The sequence below is a fragment of the Aspergillus nomiae genome (assembly GCF_001204775.2).
Source record: "Aspergillus nomiae NRRL 13137 chromosome Unknown contig00042, whole genome shotgun sequence".
NCBI classification, from domain to species: Eukaryota; Fungi; Ascomycota; class Eurotiomycetes; order Eurotiales; family Aspergillaceae; genus Aspergillus; species Aspergillus nomiae.
Genome location: NW_015378097.1, coordinates 79,328 through 94,604, shown reverse-complemented (window position 1 = coordinate 94,604; position 15,277 = coordinate 79,328). Strand labels below are relative to the sequence as shown.

At 48.6% G+C, this 15,277-nt stretch overlaps 3 protein-coding genes across 3 annotated transcripts; 2 read left to right on the top strand and 1 right to left on the bottom strand.

Annotated features, from left to right (window-relative positions):
- Nucleotides 1-237: 237 nt before the first annotated feature.
- On the top strand, nucleotides 238-4,992 carry ANOM_002608 (uncharacterized protein; the record flags this gene model as incomplete). The annotated part of the gene is made up of 9 exons (XM_015547865.1): nucleotides 238-469; nucleotides 549-955; nucleotides 1,017-1,710; nucleotides 1,759-1,868; nucleotides 1,923-2,022; nucleotides 2,080-2,251; nucleotides 3,211-3,293; nucleotides 3,843-4,215; nucleotides 4,290-4,992. 9 exons carry the CDS (start codon nucleotides 238-240, stop codon nucleotides 4,990-4,992), a joined length of 2,874 nt encoding a protein of 957 aa, XP_015409830.1.
- A 220-nt stretch (nucleotides 4,993-5,212) lies between these two features.
- On the bottom strand, nucleotides 5,213-6,480 carry ANOM_002607 (DUF3431 domain-containing protein; the record flags this gene model as incomplete). The annotated part of the gene is made up of 4 exons (XM_015547864.1): nucleotides 5,213-5,401; nucleotides 5,461-6,042; nucleotides 6,111-6,252; nucleotides 6,354-6,480. 4 exons carry the CDS (start codon nucleotides 6,478-6,480, stop codon nucleotides 5,287-5,289), a joined length of 966 nt encoding a protein of 321 aa, XP_015409836.1. The 3' UTR covers nucleotides 5,213-5,286.
- Nucleotides 6,481-12,952: 6,472 nt separating this feature from the next.
- On the top strand, nucleotides 12,953-14,774 carry ANOM_002606 (uncharacterized protein; the record flags this gene model as incomplete). Its single annotated transcript, XM_015547863.1, has 4 exons — nucleotides 12,953-13,445; nucleotides 13,499-13,779; nucleotides 13,907-14,028; nucleotides 14,078-14,774. The coding sequence occupies 4 exons, from the start codon at nucleotides 12,953-12,955 to the stop codon at nucleotides 14,772-14,774; spliced, it is 1,593 nt and encodes a 530-aa protein (XP_015409837.1).
- Between the last annotated feature and the right edge of the window lie 503 nt (nucleotides 14,775-15,277).

Genomic DNA, 15,277 nt, shown 5'->3' with positions numbered 1-15,277 from the left:
GCGGGGAAAGCTGTGCCTCGATTGGTGTGTTAAAGGTTGTCGCCAACCTGGGCCAAATCCCTCGACTCAAACCTTCCATTTATTGTTGATCTCTCGGGCAATCACTCTTCTGCTCCTCGTCTCTTGTCCCTGCAGTGCGCAGACCTGTCGGTTGATCAATCCGCCCATGCTTGTGCTTAATTTGTATCATTTCCCCGCAGCGCTCATCGCTCAGCACCAATTGCCCCGCAAACTGCCATGAGGATCGGAAGGGGATGTGAGCGTTGTCGCCTTCGTCATATTCGGTGTACTACTCGCACGGGGGCTTCGTCATGTAATGCATGCGCTCGCTTAGGACGGACTTGTCGTCTCGATCCTCCGTTCCGTTTCAAGACCGTTCGGCATGTGTATCAGAAGAGCCAAGGGACTGCCTCTAAGTTTGAGTTGGAATGGGACTCTGCACAGACATGGGTGAACGTTCCTCGGTCTTGTATGTTCTGCTATTTCCACCTCCATGTTCTCTTTTTGTCTAGATTAGTCCCGACGGGGCCCTAACTCATCCGCTTTAGTGACCTTCGTTCACGAGTCAGCCGAAGATTCAGCGGATGGGAGCATCAGTGATGCTCCGAATGAGCCTCAGGCCGAGACCCAGATTCCGGGCGGCTCCCATACATATATCCCGGATCCTTTCGTCGCTCACCTGCCTATCTCCGGATCTCTGAATCCACACGATGAGGCCATTGGCATCCCACATGTGGAACCGGTAATCTCGACTCCTTCAATACACGATGAACAACACTCCACCAAAGCCACGGCGATCTCGCCGGGGGCTGTCAATGACATGGTCTCCCCTTTGGCATCCAATAGCACCTGGTCGCCGATGACTCCATCCACACCGCGCTCGACCTCCTCATCGACGATGACATCGCGGGAGGCGTTCCTGTTGCGCTCATACATCAACAAAATATCGCACTGGGTAAGAACCATACACTGTCCGTCGTACCTCTCAGTAGCGGAGGATCTGATCACTACAACAGTTAGATATCTGTGACTCGGGATCTACTTTCAACACCGAGGTGCCTCGCAGAGCGCTACATGTACCGATGGTTTTGAAAGCAGTATTAGCGCTCTCTGCACGACATGATGCGATCATGTCCGGCGGTAGTGATTGGGAGGCCTCCGAATACCACAGCCAATGTGTAGAGATACTGCTTGCCGCTCTTGCGCGGCCGGAGGAAACGTACGACGACAACATGCTGATTTCGGTCGTGATCTTGCGAATCTACGAGGAACTCGAGAGTACGACCGATGAAAAGTGTCATTGGCTTGGTTCCAATCGGTTGCTCAATACTATGTCCCGAGCCGCATCCTCTGGCGGGTTGACGGAGGCTGCTAGCTGGCAGTTTCTACGGCAAGCCATCTACGCATCCCTTGTCCAAAATCAGCCTATGCAGCTGGATCTTCGGAACTACGAAAGGTCATCTGTTTTCAAGCGGGGCGACGACGCTGCCTATGCCAACACCATCATCTTCTACTGTGCCCGGATCATTCAACTCTGCTCGGAAGGCCATGTAGCCGCCGTGGATGAGGAGGACTGGCACGATTTGTCCAGCAGCGTAGAACAGTGGTACCGCGACCGGCCCGTCAGTTGGCAGCCACTGCAGTACAAAGACGCCAATCCAGCAGAGAATCGACCGTTTCCCGAGTTATGGGTCATGTCACCCCCAGCCGGTATGTACATGGATCAGAGTGGACTGGGATATATGTTGACTGGTATAGTGGTCGGACTACAATATTATCACACCTGCCAAATTCTCCTCACGTCGTCCGACCGCCATTGGGGCGTCGTGAGCAACTATGAGCGTGCACGGCTCAGACGTATAGAAGAGGTTCGTCCTTCGAGGTGCCATCGACAACTCCATATATATACTCACCGTCCACAGAAAGTAATTGCATCACACGTGGTGCAAGTGATCGGGCTATCTTCGTCGAACGAAACCGTCGAAAATGCCTATTTCATGGCCTGCCACCTACTATATCGATGTAAGTTCGCCGATCTCCGGCTAAATGGCTTTCCCGTCCTAACCCGCACTCGCACAGATGGACACTGCCTGCGCCATCCCGCCGAGAAGCGGGGATCACTCAAATTCCTGACTCAGGTGGAGGGCTCCGTGGGCTGGCGCACGGGATGGATTATCCGCGAACTCGAGGATCAATGGAATGAGCTGCAGGGATTGGATTCGTGGGAACTCGAGCTGCAGCCGGGACGGATGTAAAGTATATTTTTCCCTATATTTTTTCTTTTCCTTTTTTGCTTTTTGGTGGAGTTGGCGTTCCGGCAACCAGTCAACAGCCTTGATGAGGACATGACATGATGCAATGATATGATTATCTCGATGCCTGATGAGCGGGGTCGCGACGGAGTGGGTCTTGGCGTACAGGGCGATAGACGATAGAGAAATTAGAGATATAAATAGATTCCGCTGTGAAGAATGTTACCGCCTGCGCTATATCAAGTCAGTCGTTGTACTACTACTCCGTTACTGTGCTCTTTGTTCACACCCCCAGGCATCCATATATCCCATAGAACGCCAGAGGAAAATCAATCCAATCGCCACCGATCAGACCCTCGGAGATTTCCCGGCGACCTCCTCTGTATTAGCTCCCGCAGTAGGGGTACACTGTTGCCTGGTACGCAGGAGTTCGCCGGACCATCAGCGAATGAATTACTTAACAGAAAAGCCCTAACCACGATAAAAATAGCAAAACCATCGCTGTACAATTCGCACATACTAATCAAATCAAATCCCACAAATCTATCAAATACCCAAATACACAGGTTGAAAGCGAGACACCCAAGAAAATTCACATGTCGCCAACACACGATCCACAAGACCGCCAATACGCCGGAGTATACCTGAGAGAATCCGTGACAGCAATGCGAAACCAGGGTCCAATGCCAAGACCCGGGCTAGGGATCCTGAGAGTGGGGACTCGGTTACAGCCATGCCTTGGGGGGGCGGTGCTTTAGAATTTCTTTCTGGAAGGAGTAGTATTTTCATTATCTCATGATTTCATTAGTTTATCCTATTTGTTTGACGGGTTTATGGTCGGTCACTGGCTCATGTTGCATTACACCTGTAGACTCCAATTCCTGTCTGAAGGGTGGTAGAAGTGAAGTGGTCGAGGTGGAGTGGATGGAAAGCTAGCAAAGTTGCCCTATCTTGGCAGTCGGAACTGGGGCGTCGCCGTGCCTGATGGATTCAGTGTAGTTTCTACCCCGGCGATGGCCGAGAGGGATGGGAATGTGATTAGTATGTGTAGTGCAGTCTGTCACTTGTGATGGTTTGCTCTCTGTGGAAGGGGAATTGGAGTCCGGTTCCGGTTTTGGAACGATTGATGTAGTAACTCCCTTAGTAGTAACTAGTAGGAGTTGTGTCTTCTTCAGTTGCTCAGCCACTCGGAGATTAATGTACAGATCTTTGTTTGGCATTGGACTGGTGTGATTTCATTATTCGTTTTAGTTCTAGTTTTAATTTACCCCAAGGGTTATTATTCATGTAAATACCCTTTTGGTTTTGCTTCTCCCATTTTTTTTTATAATATTATTTTTATTTTTTTTAACTCCCTTTTTTTTTGGCTGGAGATAGTATATGTGTTGTACTGCGGTTTGCATATCGCAGTCCTTCTCGCGCGAATGAAGTCAAGACATTTACGGTCAATTTCTGGGCTTTTGCTGGGTGGGACGGGGGTTTTGGCTTCGAATTCATGTGCGTAGTGCTTTGTCTCATTTTCTTTGCTTTTTTTAATTTGATGCCTGTCAGGCAGGTCCAGGTTGAATTGACACAGCTAACTGTTGGCAGGCTCGGGAAACCTGAGGATATCTTCCCAATCCGACGCCGACACCCTCAAGGACTGTGAAACCATCAACGGCCCGGTCACTGTCTCCTCCTCCTCCAGCGGTACCATCAATATCCCCGAACTCCAAGACGTTAGAGGCCCGTTCACGGTCGAGGGATCGTCAAATCTCAATGCCGTCACCGCGAGCAATTTGCAATCCGTCAGTGGGCCACTCACGATCAGCGGTAATGGGGCGCTGAACAGTATTTCAATGTCGAATTTGCAGACTGTCGGGGGTGAGCTGAAGGTTCAGGGGAATGAGGGGTTGAAGGAGCTGAAGTTGGATAATTTGGAGAGGGTTAATGGGGATTTGACCCTGGATGGGGATTTCGACCGGTTGGTTGTTCCTTTTTGCTTCTTTTTGAGGGGGCCATTTTCTGGCATGTGGTCGGGTGCTGATGTTGATATAGGATATCGCTTGGGAATCTGGACAATGTCTACGGCAAAACAAGTATTCAGAGCTCGGGCTCGTTTCAGTGCTCGAGTCTGGATGAGCTTAAATCGGACAATAGAGCGTTCAAGGGCTCGTTCTCTTGCAATGAAAAAGGGTCGGGGCTTAGCTCCGGCGCGAAGGCCGGTATTGCGATCGGTGTCATCCTCGGAGTTATTCTCCTCGCGCTCCTCGTCTGGCTCTGCATACGTCGCAAAAGGAAGCAAAAACGGAAGGATGCCGCCCTCGCCGGCCTCACTGCTGCTGGCGCCGCAGGGGCGGTAGGGAAGGATGTCGAGAAAGCTGAGAATAAAGTGCCTGCTGCTGTCTCCAATAGTTCCCCGTCCAGCCATGAGCCACCAAGTCCGCCGTCTGATACCGAGGTGGTGGCGGCGAGTAATATACCCAGAAAGCCTCTTTCTCCACCCCCGCCAGCATCGGTACCTGCAGCGTTGGTGCCTGGCGATCGGTCTTCGAGGGTTCTTTCCAACCCGGATGACCCGTCGTTGTTTCTGCAGGCGATGCCGAGGCGGAGACCTTCAGAGTCGGAGGTCCCCATGTTGGATAGCGAGAACGTGCATGAGGCGCCGGCGCCTGAAGTTGGGAGGCAACAGGAGGGGTTGTTTGAGCTGGATGCTGGGCCTGTGAGTGGTAGGCATCAGCAGGCTATACATCATGATTGAGGAGTGGTCCTTCCTTTATGTGCAATGATAATAATGATACCTTTTGTCTCTTTCAATGTGGTTTGTTTCTTGTTTGAGATTCGGGGTGGAATGACTGGATATGAGCAATCACGGATCCAATGTCCCAATTCCCTGTATTATCCAGTCCAGGTCTGGCTTTCATCCTGTGGGATTAGGGTAGATAAATCTGGGCCGAATGACATGGGTTTGACCGAAACAAAACATCAATTAGGTGCTAAACTCGTAACCAGTGTATATCCATGGTAGTATACATCAACATTAACAATCATCTACTCAGGTCGAAATTCCCTTGGACCGCGGGGCTCGCACTGCCTGCAGTGTTTCGCCCGACGGCAACGGCCCGCACCATCCGTATGCATCGCATCGGCACTGTTCATAACGAGGACAACTGCGGCCCGTTAGCATCTCCCGCCCCAATCATAAAAGACCGGAACCCGAAGAACTTACTATATGTCCTTCATGCCGAAAACAACATGCCACACCTTCTCAAACACCCACCCGACGCCAAAACTATCCGTCAACTCCGTCTCCGCCGCCCACTTAAGCATCCGCTCGTAATCGTGTCGCGGTCGCTGGAGGATCCGTTCCCGGCTCACGGCGAACTGTCCGCAGCAGACATTGCCGATATGCTGGGGAACCTTCTCCGGGCCAACATTGAAGAGAGTCTGGTAGACCTGGGGGAAGTACGCGCGGATGTCGTCTTTTTCGATGTCAATCTGCGTCGGGTCCCATGGGTTGACGCTCGTCGGGCAACCAGGGTTATGCTCGCAGCGGAGATTGACATATCCTTGCGCGTCGACGGCTTCGAGACGGAGATGGGGCAGCACCGAGCTGGTGCGCGGGCCGAAGAGGTCGTTGTGCCACTGGTCAACGTTGGAGTGGATGAAGATGGTGTACTTTGGGAGTTGGTCGTAGTAGTCTACCAGATAGGATAGATAGGCGGTGGCCTCGCGACCGCGAGTTGTCTCAGGGACGAGAAGGTAAGGGGCGGGAGGGGTATCTGTGGTATAAATGAAAGGGATTGTTCCGCTGTGGGCAATTAAGGTTAATCATTAGCATTGAGGCGGTCCGTGATTTAGAGTGGTACAATATCGTACTGATCCCGGCAATAATTGAGGAGCCAGTTAAGGTCCTCTCTTTGCGTGGCTGCTAGCACCAGTCCAACTTCACTTGCATTCGTGTAGGTGTTTGTGATCTCGGATAATTGGCGAAAGACTTGGTTGTTGACGGGCTCAGGCTCTAGGTATATATGAGCCATGATATCATTGGGAATGTGGGAAACTCTCTCTCGGAATGGGGAGATTGGGGGGGGGGGGGGGGGCTGAGATCAGTATACATACCGGGTTGGATGTCCAACGGCTCGCTCATGTATAAGAACATAGTCACCAGAGTGGTGAAAACTAGTGCCAAACATCCTAAACACACCGTTCGAGGGGCAGGCCAGCGAAACAACCGTCTCTTAGACATTTTAGATGTATGAGCACTCTCACGGGCGAGAGGCCGAAATGGGGGAGAAGCAAGGGAATGGCGGAGGGGATGGGAGGATGAAGCGTGTCGAGAGTGGTCGATGCATTGAACTAGGTGTTATCGGCCATTTTGTTGGAGAGTCGATGGACCACTACGATGGAGCCTCAACCCCAAAGCACAAATCCTGGCAGGTCTGCCTCACGTCCTACTGAGAAAAAAAAAAAAACAGAATTGGGGGCAGAACCTGAGTGGATCCATATGGATGGCTTCACGGTAAGGGGCGAATCGCATCCTAAATATCAACTAATGGTTCTCCAATCAACAGAATCTGGATGAGCGGAAGGCCCCAGTGGGGCCATTACTGTCATACCATTGGTATGTGGCACGAGCCACCCAACTACTAGTCTTCGTCACCATCGCCCTTTAGGATTAGGGACAACTTATTTAACTTATTACAATGTCTTTGAGCCCCAAGGAGAACCAATGGGGACATTTTTGATGTTGGATCGTTCTTCGAATCGTAGTGCCTAGGTGGGTAATAATCACTGCTCGGAATTTGTTTTTTTCATCGGCCCTCCCAGACTGGCACGCTCAGTGACGACGAAGCTTGCGTGGCACCTTGTGTGATTAAGTAGACAGCAGAATAGTCCCGATTTAAACTGACAACCAATCACCTACCAAGCCAAGATGTCCGCGGAATACAAAAGTCCTGTCAATAAAATACCTAACTACTCCGGAGTACAGTATAAATAAGTGATCTGTCATGGCTGAGACCTTTCCCGCAAATTATATATGCATATCATTTCCGTGCCGCGTCCACCATTGGTGTGATTAATGATAGCCCCGCCTATTTATTTTTATTCTGATTCTGATTTTGAGCCCGAAAATTCAAGAAATTTAACGTGACGACTTTCCTACTGAAGTTTAGCGACGTGCAGTGTTAAATTCTAGGTCTGGTTAGGCGGAGCAATCCGTCCCGTGTCAGGAACCAGGAGCTCCACCAGATCACGCCTCGAGATCCACAATGAGTGACTTTGACTGAGGAAGAGATATCGCAGACTACCTCAATGAGCATCCGGAGTAGTCAAGTGTGGAGGATTGACATTAACTGGACATGGATATTGCCATGTCATCACTAGCAATGGACAGCGAAAGCAACCTGGTAAAAGTAGTGGAGGGATCACTATAAGTGGACTATTTTTTATACCAAAGGCATTGCGAGAATCACATTATTATATTAAGAAGAGAAGGTGTCTGTCAAACGCGTCCCAGAAAGGGACACCTATTCGAGATCTGTCGGCTATTGTTCCCTCGCGTGCCTAGATCATATGGGTAAGCCGGCCTCCAAAGTATTAATCAACACCTGGGCAAGGATTTGAATACTCGCTAGTTTGTTCATAGGCGCCAAGGGCTTTGATTACTTGAAGTCACGCACTCGATGGGTAAGGCAACTCCTTGAAATAGGGAAAAGATGTTATAAAGAGGGTGAAATATGATAAAGCATACTAAAGAAGGTAAGATATACCAGGATGTGTAGTGTACGGAGCTCCGCCAGTAGATTAGCATCTGATGGCTCAATGGGAATGCTGACTGGTTAAACAAAAATTGTTCCCCTGCAAAGTTTTTTGACATGGGTTCGAGCACCTTCGGGTCTAACATTACTTTGTACTCCGTAGGAATATTTTCCCGGCTATCGGTTATGATTATTTATAGTAAGCTTAAACAACTCACAGTTACTATATAGAAAACAATAAAAATTGCATGAAAAATATACAGGAAGTAATTAGATAGAAATACAGAAGGATATAAGCTATAAAAGAATCCTCTTCTAGGTTAGCATCCGTCAATTCTTTTTTGTCATGCGTTCGATCTCACCACAACTTTCTTTATTTTCTGCTGACGACGAATGTTGCTTCTGAATCATCTTAATTATGCACCAATAATTTGTCTCTGTTCATTATTAAGGAGCACATCCACTAATACGGCTAAGAATCTTTCTCACTAATACTATACAATCTACTCGGTGGGAGCCAGGCCAAAGTTGAGCGAGAGGTGCATAGTCGACAAGCATTCTCCCTATTATTTCAATTCCCAATGTCATGATAGTCTTGTCATAATTATCTACATTCCTCCTCCTGGGTATTCAGTATCATAGATATAGTGCAATCTGGGAGCGTTTTGGATACTTATCTTTCAAGACACCACTCTATCCTCTTTCGGATTTCCCCTGTACACTTGAAATTCCCTGTTGGCAGTCCGACGCTGGGATACTACATTCATATTTCAGACAAGTAGACTACTCATATAGACGCTGATTATCTACTACTGATCGTATTTACAGAATGTGGGTCGGTTGACCAGTCACTCCTTCTCTCCGCCATGGACTTTTGTTTCGTCCCCAGCTAAGCCAACGTGGTGTACAGCCACAGGTTGGAAATGCATCTCGGCCGGGAAAGGGACTCTGCATAGCGGTCAATGAGAGCTATATGATGTGGGAACCTTAGTTCACTTGAATGAAAGATGCATCCCACAGCACGGTGACAGGGTGAATGGACTTACGGGAAACCATCAGAGCAAGTGCAAATCAACCGAGTGAAAAGGAAACGAGCCTCTGGGACGATCCGATACCTGCAAGATGCAAAAGAAAATGGGGTTAGCCTGGGCGAAAGTTATCCTTGGTTAAGCCGGCTTCGCATGAAATCTCCCAATTCTCACACAGCAGATTAGCATTCTCTTCAGCGGGCTTCCTAGCAGCCCTCAGAAGGATTACCAGTTTCATCATTGATTCTTGGATGATGTAACCACCTATTCGTTTCCCTGAAACAAAGACCAGTTTGCCCATGGAGACCAATCCCAAACGCCCAGACAAAAGAGATGGGGAAGATGTACATTGCGAGGAAAGTGGATTCAAGAACGAAACAGGCTGGGAGGAAATGAATAAGAGGAGGAGAAGAACTGATGAGAGGAAAGGTAAGGGCAAAAGTCCAACCCGCTGTTGATCTACAAAAGGAAGGTGCGCACACCTCATCCACGAAGGGCAGGCGCGGAAGTCGCAGAGGTCTCGTGCCCACAAGTCTTCTACAAGATGCGTCTGTGATTGCTATCAATTGTGCATGTAACATGGTCGATTGTGGAGCTCTACCCAAGGCATGAGAAGAATTCACAAGTTGTATATGTATATGTGTGTAAGCCTTGCTACAATGAGTTCCTATCCGGGACACACACATTGGACAAATGGAACGAACGAAAAATGAGGGAAAGAGCGCGGGAGAAAATGGGAGAGAATTAATTTAATAGAGAATGAAGGTGGACCTATTCTATCAAACAATAATACAGTAAGCAGTATCGGCATGGTAACAGTGAGAAGAGTATGGATGTATAAATCAGTATAAAAGATGCCAATCTTACTCGACCAAAACATTCTACGGCGCTAAGGTCGTACCTGGGACACTTTATCCCTAACAGAAGATACGCGATGAGAGTCCAAAGGTCACTCCGTACAAACTAGCCAACGTTCTCAAGTAGGTGTAGGAAGGGCCTTAGGAACTCCATGCTGAGTTGATTAGGACTTATAATTCCCTGGGACAACGTATTTCAATGTTTTAATATTCGTTAATCCACAGCATCTGGTATGACATCCGCGTAATGTCTGGCCCCAAGCACTCAATGAGTGTGTGATCCACACTTGATCGTATTAGCCAGATTTCCAGCAAGCGGTCGAAGAGTCATATGGATCAATATATCACTATTAAGAAGGATCTAATGTTAATTATAGAGTGAGGCAAAGGACGGAACATCAAGTAACAATATTGATCGTTCTTATTCTGCACACTGCAACTGTAGTAGGTTCTCCATCACCTTATTACTAGTATCTACAAAGTGGAATTGTTTGGCAATGAAGTTAGACAAAACCCTTTCTAAGCCATACCTTGTCCATAAAACTTGGATGGACCAGAGGGAGTTTACTGCATGGCGACGCTTCCAGAAACAAGTCTAACTGAACCGACTTAGAGAAGATCCTGCCGCATTTCTCTGTTATTGACTCTTTTGCATGGCGGTAACTGTGCTATAACCAGCATAGAAGTATTATCTGATAAGTCTCGACTTATTCAAGCTGATAGTGGTGATACCACTCGGCTTCCTGTGATTGAGGTTGATCTTGAGGTTGATCTTGAAGTGGGTGGACTTCCAGAACTATTGAACCTTCCAACCACTGACAATACTCTGAACCCATCACGATACAGGCCACCGATAATAGCTCCTCATATGGACAAGGATTGTCAGATGCATTCTTTCTCGAGCTATGATACAGGATATTGACGACTACTAGGTTAGCTTACTCAACTTCTCTCTCTTCATCTGCACTTGCATATCGCTATGAAAATGGCAAACGCTATCATGGTTACCCCAAACACAGCAAAGTCGATGCATTCTCATAGTATGGCAGAATACCTTGGACCCAATGACGAACAAGAATTCGCTAGGCTTGGTATGAGATGCTACTGGTAATGATAAACAGGAAACTGTTTCTGGCCCCTATCGAGTCTCCGCCAGGACGTGTGTTAGGCCTCGGCGCTGGAACAGGAATATGGGTAATGGATTATGGTGAAGTCCCTAGATCAATACGCCTTCAGGTTCTGTACTAACTTGAACAGCCGACAAGCCACCCATCAGCGGAGATTGGGCCGATCTACATTAAATTAGAGCAACGAGCCTTGAACTGACGTTAGCGCTTTCCAGGGTATTGGAATGGATTTGAGCCCAATACAGCCTCAATTGTGGGTCGTCAACTTCTGTGTGCTGGGCCCCACTGATAGAATGATGTCGCAGTGTCCCTCCAAATGCTAGGTCCTTGGTCGACGACTTCGAGAATGATTGGATCTACCAAGACCAATTCGACTTCATCCATGGTCGATATTTGGCTGGAGCTGTGAAGAACTGGCCGAGGCTCATAACTGAGGCATACAAGTTGAGCCTCCCCTCTCACAACATGATCCCCTGATTTACTTCAACAGGTACACGAAGCCTGGAGGATAAGTTGTGTTTCAGGACTGGGATGTCGAGGATGGGTCCATCAAAGGCACCTCGGTTGAGAAATACTACTCGGTACTTTGTGGCAGTTTCACCAAGGCCGGGTTTATGATTAGTCCAGGTCCGTCTAGGTGAGTGGCTCCAAGAAGCAGGGTTTGAAGAGGTTCACGTGCAGAAGTACGGTGCTCCTGTTGGAGGCTGGCCGAAGGATCAAGTATTATGTATGCGGGACCAGGTCGACCGCTGGTAGTGCTGATCTAACTGGCTTCGAGGCAGGGGCCATGGCGACCCTCACAAGGTTTGAAGGCTGGTCGAAAAGAGGAGGTTAATGTGCTTGTGTCAGGGGCGAAAAAGGATGTCCGGAATCCTAACGTGCATACTCCGTACTATAGCCCACTTGTGAGCTGGAAGCTATATTGTCCGCTAAACCGTTTCGCAGCCATGTTGTGTGTGGCCAGAAACCTACATCGCCGACCGAGCCATAACCTTGAAGTTTTAAGAAGTCCATATGGGTGGAGCTGTCAACCTCCCCTGTGGCAAAAAGCAATACCGCCCTATCATGGTGGACTATAGGCGAGGACAACCGATGCACCGACGGGACTCGCGCGACCCTACAGGGAGGAAAGTGGCGTGGATCTTCCCGAAGACCGATTGGTTGTCGTATCAAGGAAGTGACGCTTCGCCACCGACCCGAATTTCTCATGCGACTCGATCTAGACTATCGACAAAGGGGATTAGCTGGGGGTGGTTAGTATGATGCCGATTGCAGCTGAGAAATTGCAACCCGTGGATGTTGTTCATTTGCCCGCTGGTCTCGATTTGGGGATACCACACAAAATTCCTGGAGTCGAGTTACTACAGCATTAACTTTTGTTGAAGACCGAGGAAACCAGTACATATTCAATAACGGAATACGTCATGGCGCTGAAGGGTGACATGCCTTCGCCACGACGAGTGCCTCTATGGATCAATTAACACCAGCACAAGAATATACTAGTACACTCTATTCCCACCACAGAGTGACAACACCGAATAAAATGTCGTCCCCACGTGGCATTGACCAGAGGCAGTGTCACTAAACGACCAAGAAAAACGAGCAAGGAAGATTCTTCCACCGAGTGGATCAGCCGATCATGACTAAGAATTCCTCAAACGACCCTCGTCGAATTTCCCTCCTTGCTTAAGGGACCTGAGCTGCAAATTCCCCTACCAGTTTCACAACGTCATGAGAAACAGTTTCGCATACTCTTGTAGTTCCCGATAACACAATCTGGTTTAGGATATATAGCTTGAATTGAGTCGTTCATGAAGACAAATTCATGTGTGACGAACTCCGCCAGTACTACTTACGTGCGTCAGAAGCTATTGCCACTAACATGTCCAGCAGGATCACAAACAGATTTCCATGACTCGCCCGGAAAGCATCCCATATCTTTAAATCATGAGTCCACGACTTGAGAAGCATTCACCGTCACACGCTGGGCGGTCCCCGTCTCACTCCTCAGAGGATGGAGGTTCCCGCTTCGCCTTCGTAACCGAGGGCACCTTGGCTGAAGCTCGCAGTCATGCAATGCGGGAGCACTGGAGACAGCGCCAACGGCGCAAGCAAAAATCAGAAGATCGCCGAACCCAGAGGAAAATATTGCCTCACACAAGCCCCGTGGAGAATAGTAAACCGAAGCCAAACCGCGCTTCTGAACCAGTAGTTGACTATGAGTGTACCGAGGATGTGTTCCTGCTGCACCAGCCCAGTCCGACTCGTATAAAAACCAGATCCTCAGATTACGGCGAAGAAAACACCGAAGCCCAGCATGCTGGGGTGCCAATACAGGCCTTAACCGGACTCAACCACGCCCTCGCGTCTTCCAGGCTCGACCCCTTCGAGATGTTTCCGGTTCAACTGACAAGTAAACATCACAAATTGCTCCATCACTGTGTGTTCGATGAGGGATAATCCTATGTGCCAGAGTGGCTAATTCGATACCAGGGCTAATTACCCACGCGACTATGATGTTCGAAGATGTCGCCATTCCGAGCTTCAACCCGATGAAAGATGTTTGGTTCCCACTGGATCTCTCCAACGCTGCTTCTTTCTATGGTATCATGGCCCACTCAGCAGCTCATCTGGACCATCTCTACGCGGGAATGAACCCTTCAAAAGGAACCGTCTCTACCGATGCGTTGAAGTATAAATCAGAGGCAGTGAGCATACTCTCTACATGGATGGCCGACCCAGAGAAATCGCTGAGTAACGATGCCTTTGCTGCTGTTATTCGGCTTTTAACATTTGAGGCACGTTCGCTCCCTCTCGCAATGTTTTCCCAATCTGCCCCTCTTCTCTTCCCACTCGGCTTGCCTGGTGGCTCAAATTGATACATGACTGACTCATGTGCAGAGATACTGGGGGACGGAAGAGGAGTGGATGGTGCATCGCACTGGCCTTCAAAGAATGATTGACGCACGGGGTGGTATTGATAAACTGCACGATAATTGGCGGCTGGAGCTTGTTGTTTATCTGTAAGCTTCTATATGGCTATGGCAGTGTCATAGCTAATGTGTCAAACAGTGTCTCCTTAATGTCCAAACCAACGTGGTTCGCGTCGTCGAACAACATATCAGAAATATCCGAACAGTCCTTCCACAATGCAGCGAAAGCAGCATTGGTGGATACACAGAAAGTCCGCTGCCTATGGCTGATATCATTCATCCAGGACATGCGAACTCTCATGGCATTTTCATCTCGGCTATATATGGACGGTCTTGCGTCTTACCCCTCTCTGTACGATGCCGTTTTACTCCTACGGTCGAATTTCCACCTAGCCAACGAGAGTCCTCCCCAGACTGCCAGTTTTCCCTCCGACTACGATAGACTGGCTTGCCTATTCTCCATCTGCATAACGATGCAAGAATCCATATCCCGCTCGCCAGTCACGGCAGCGTTACCCGCGCCTGAGATTTATAACGACATGGCATTACTGGACGTGGCTCTTGCAACCTCGCGAAACGTATGGGAAACATCGGTATACAGTCTGCGTGCATTCCTGCATCACCACTTCGTGACATATCACCCAGACGGAGCCGCGAAAATCGACTATGTCATGAAGATGACGGACGTTCTGGGCCATCTGAGTCTTGAGGCACGTAGGGGTGTCGAAAAGTGTCTTTTGAATATGCTGTGTCGTGCACGGGATGGCAAGCTATTTTTCTTAGCTGATGATAGCTGGACTCCTGATTCGCTGCTGTCGTCTGTGCACGGCCAGTAATTTTTTGTGGTCTTTCTTTCCTTCTTTTTCTGTCTTCATGCTTTCTTCGAGCTGACTGCTTTTCGGCGATATCTATTTCTTGCGGCCGCTATATTTCCCCGCGTCTCGGAGATGAACGGTCAATTTATCAACCCTAATGTATATACCTTATGGCAGATATTAACAACAATTCTATATGAATCAGGATACTTAGTTTCATTAAGTCGATATATCCCTACTTAAGCACACCTGGCCACCGAGCGAACGCGATTTCACCGGGCCGGATTGCCTATGCGGAGGTCCTACGGTCGATGAAACGGTGTAAGCTGTATACTTGATTTGAGTGTAGTGGAAGTACAGCTAACTAAAACTGGATGGTAGAACTTTAGTGATTTTATAGAATTCTTCGGTTCCTCCACCGATATACTAATCCATAGCTTCTAAAAATACATACTATGGAACAGGATCGGGACAAGGATCGGGACATAGTTCTTGATTCACTCTTTTCTTAGAGTCCTCATAAG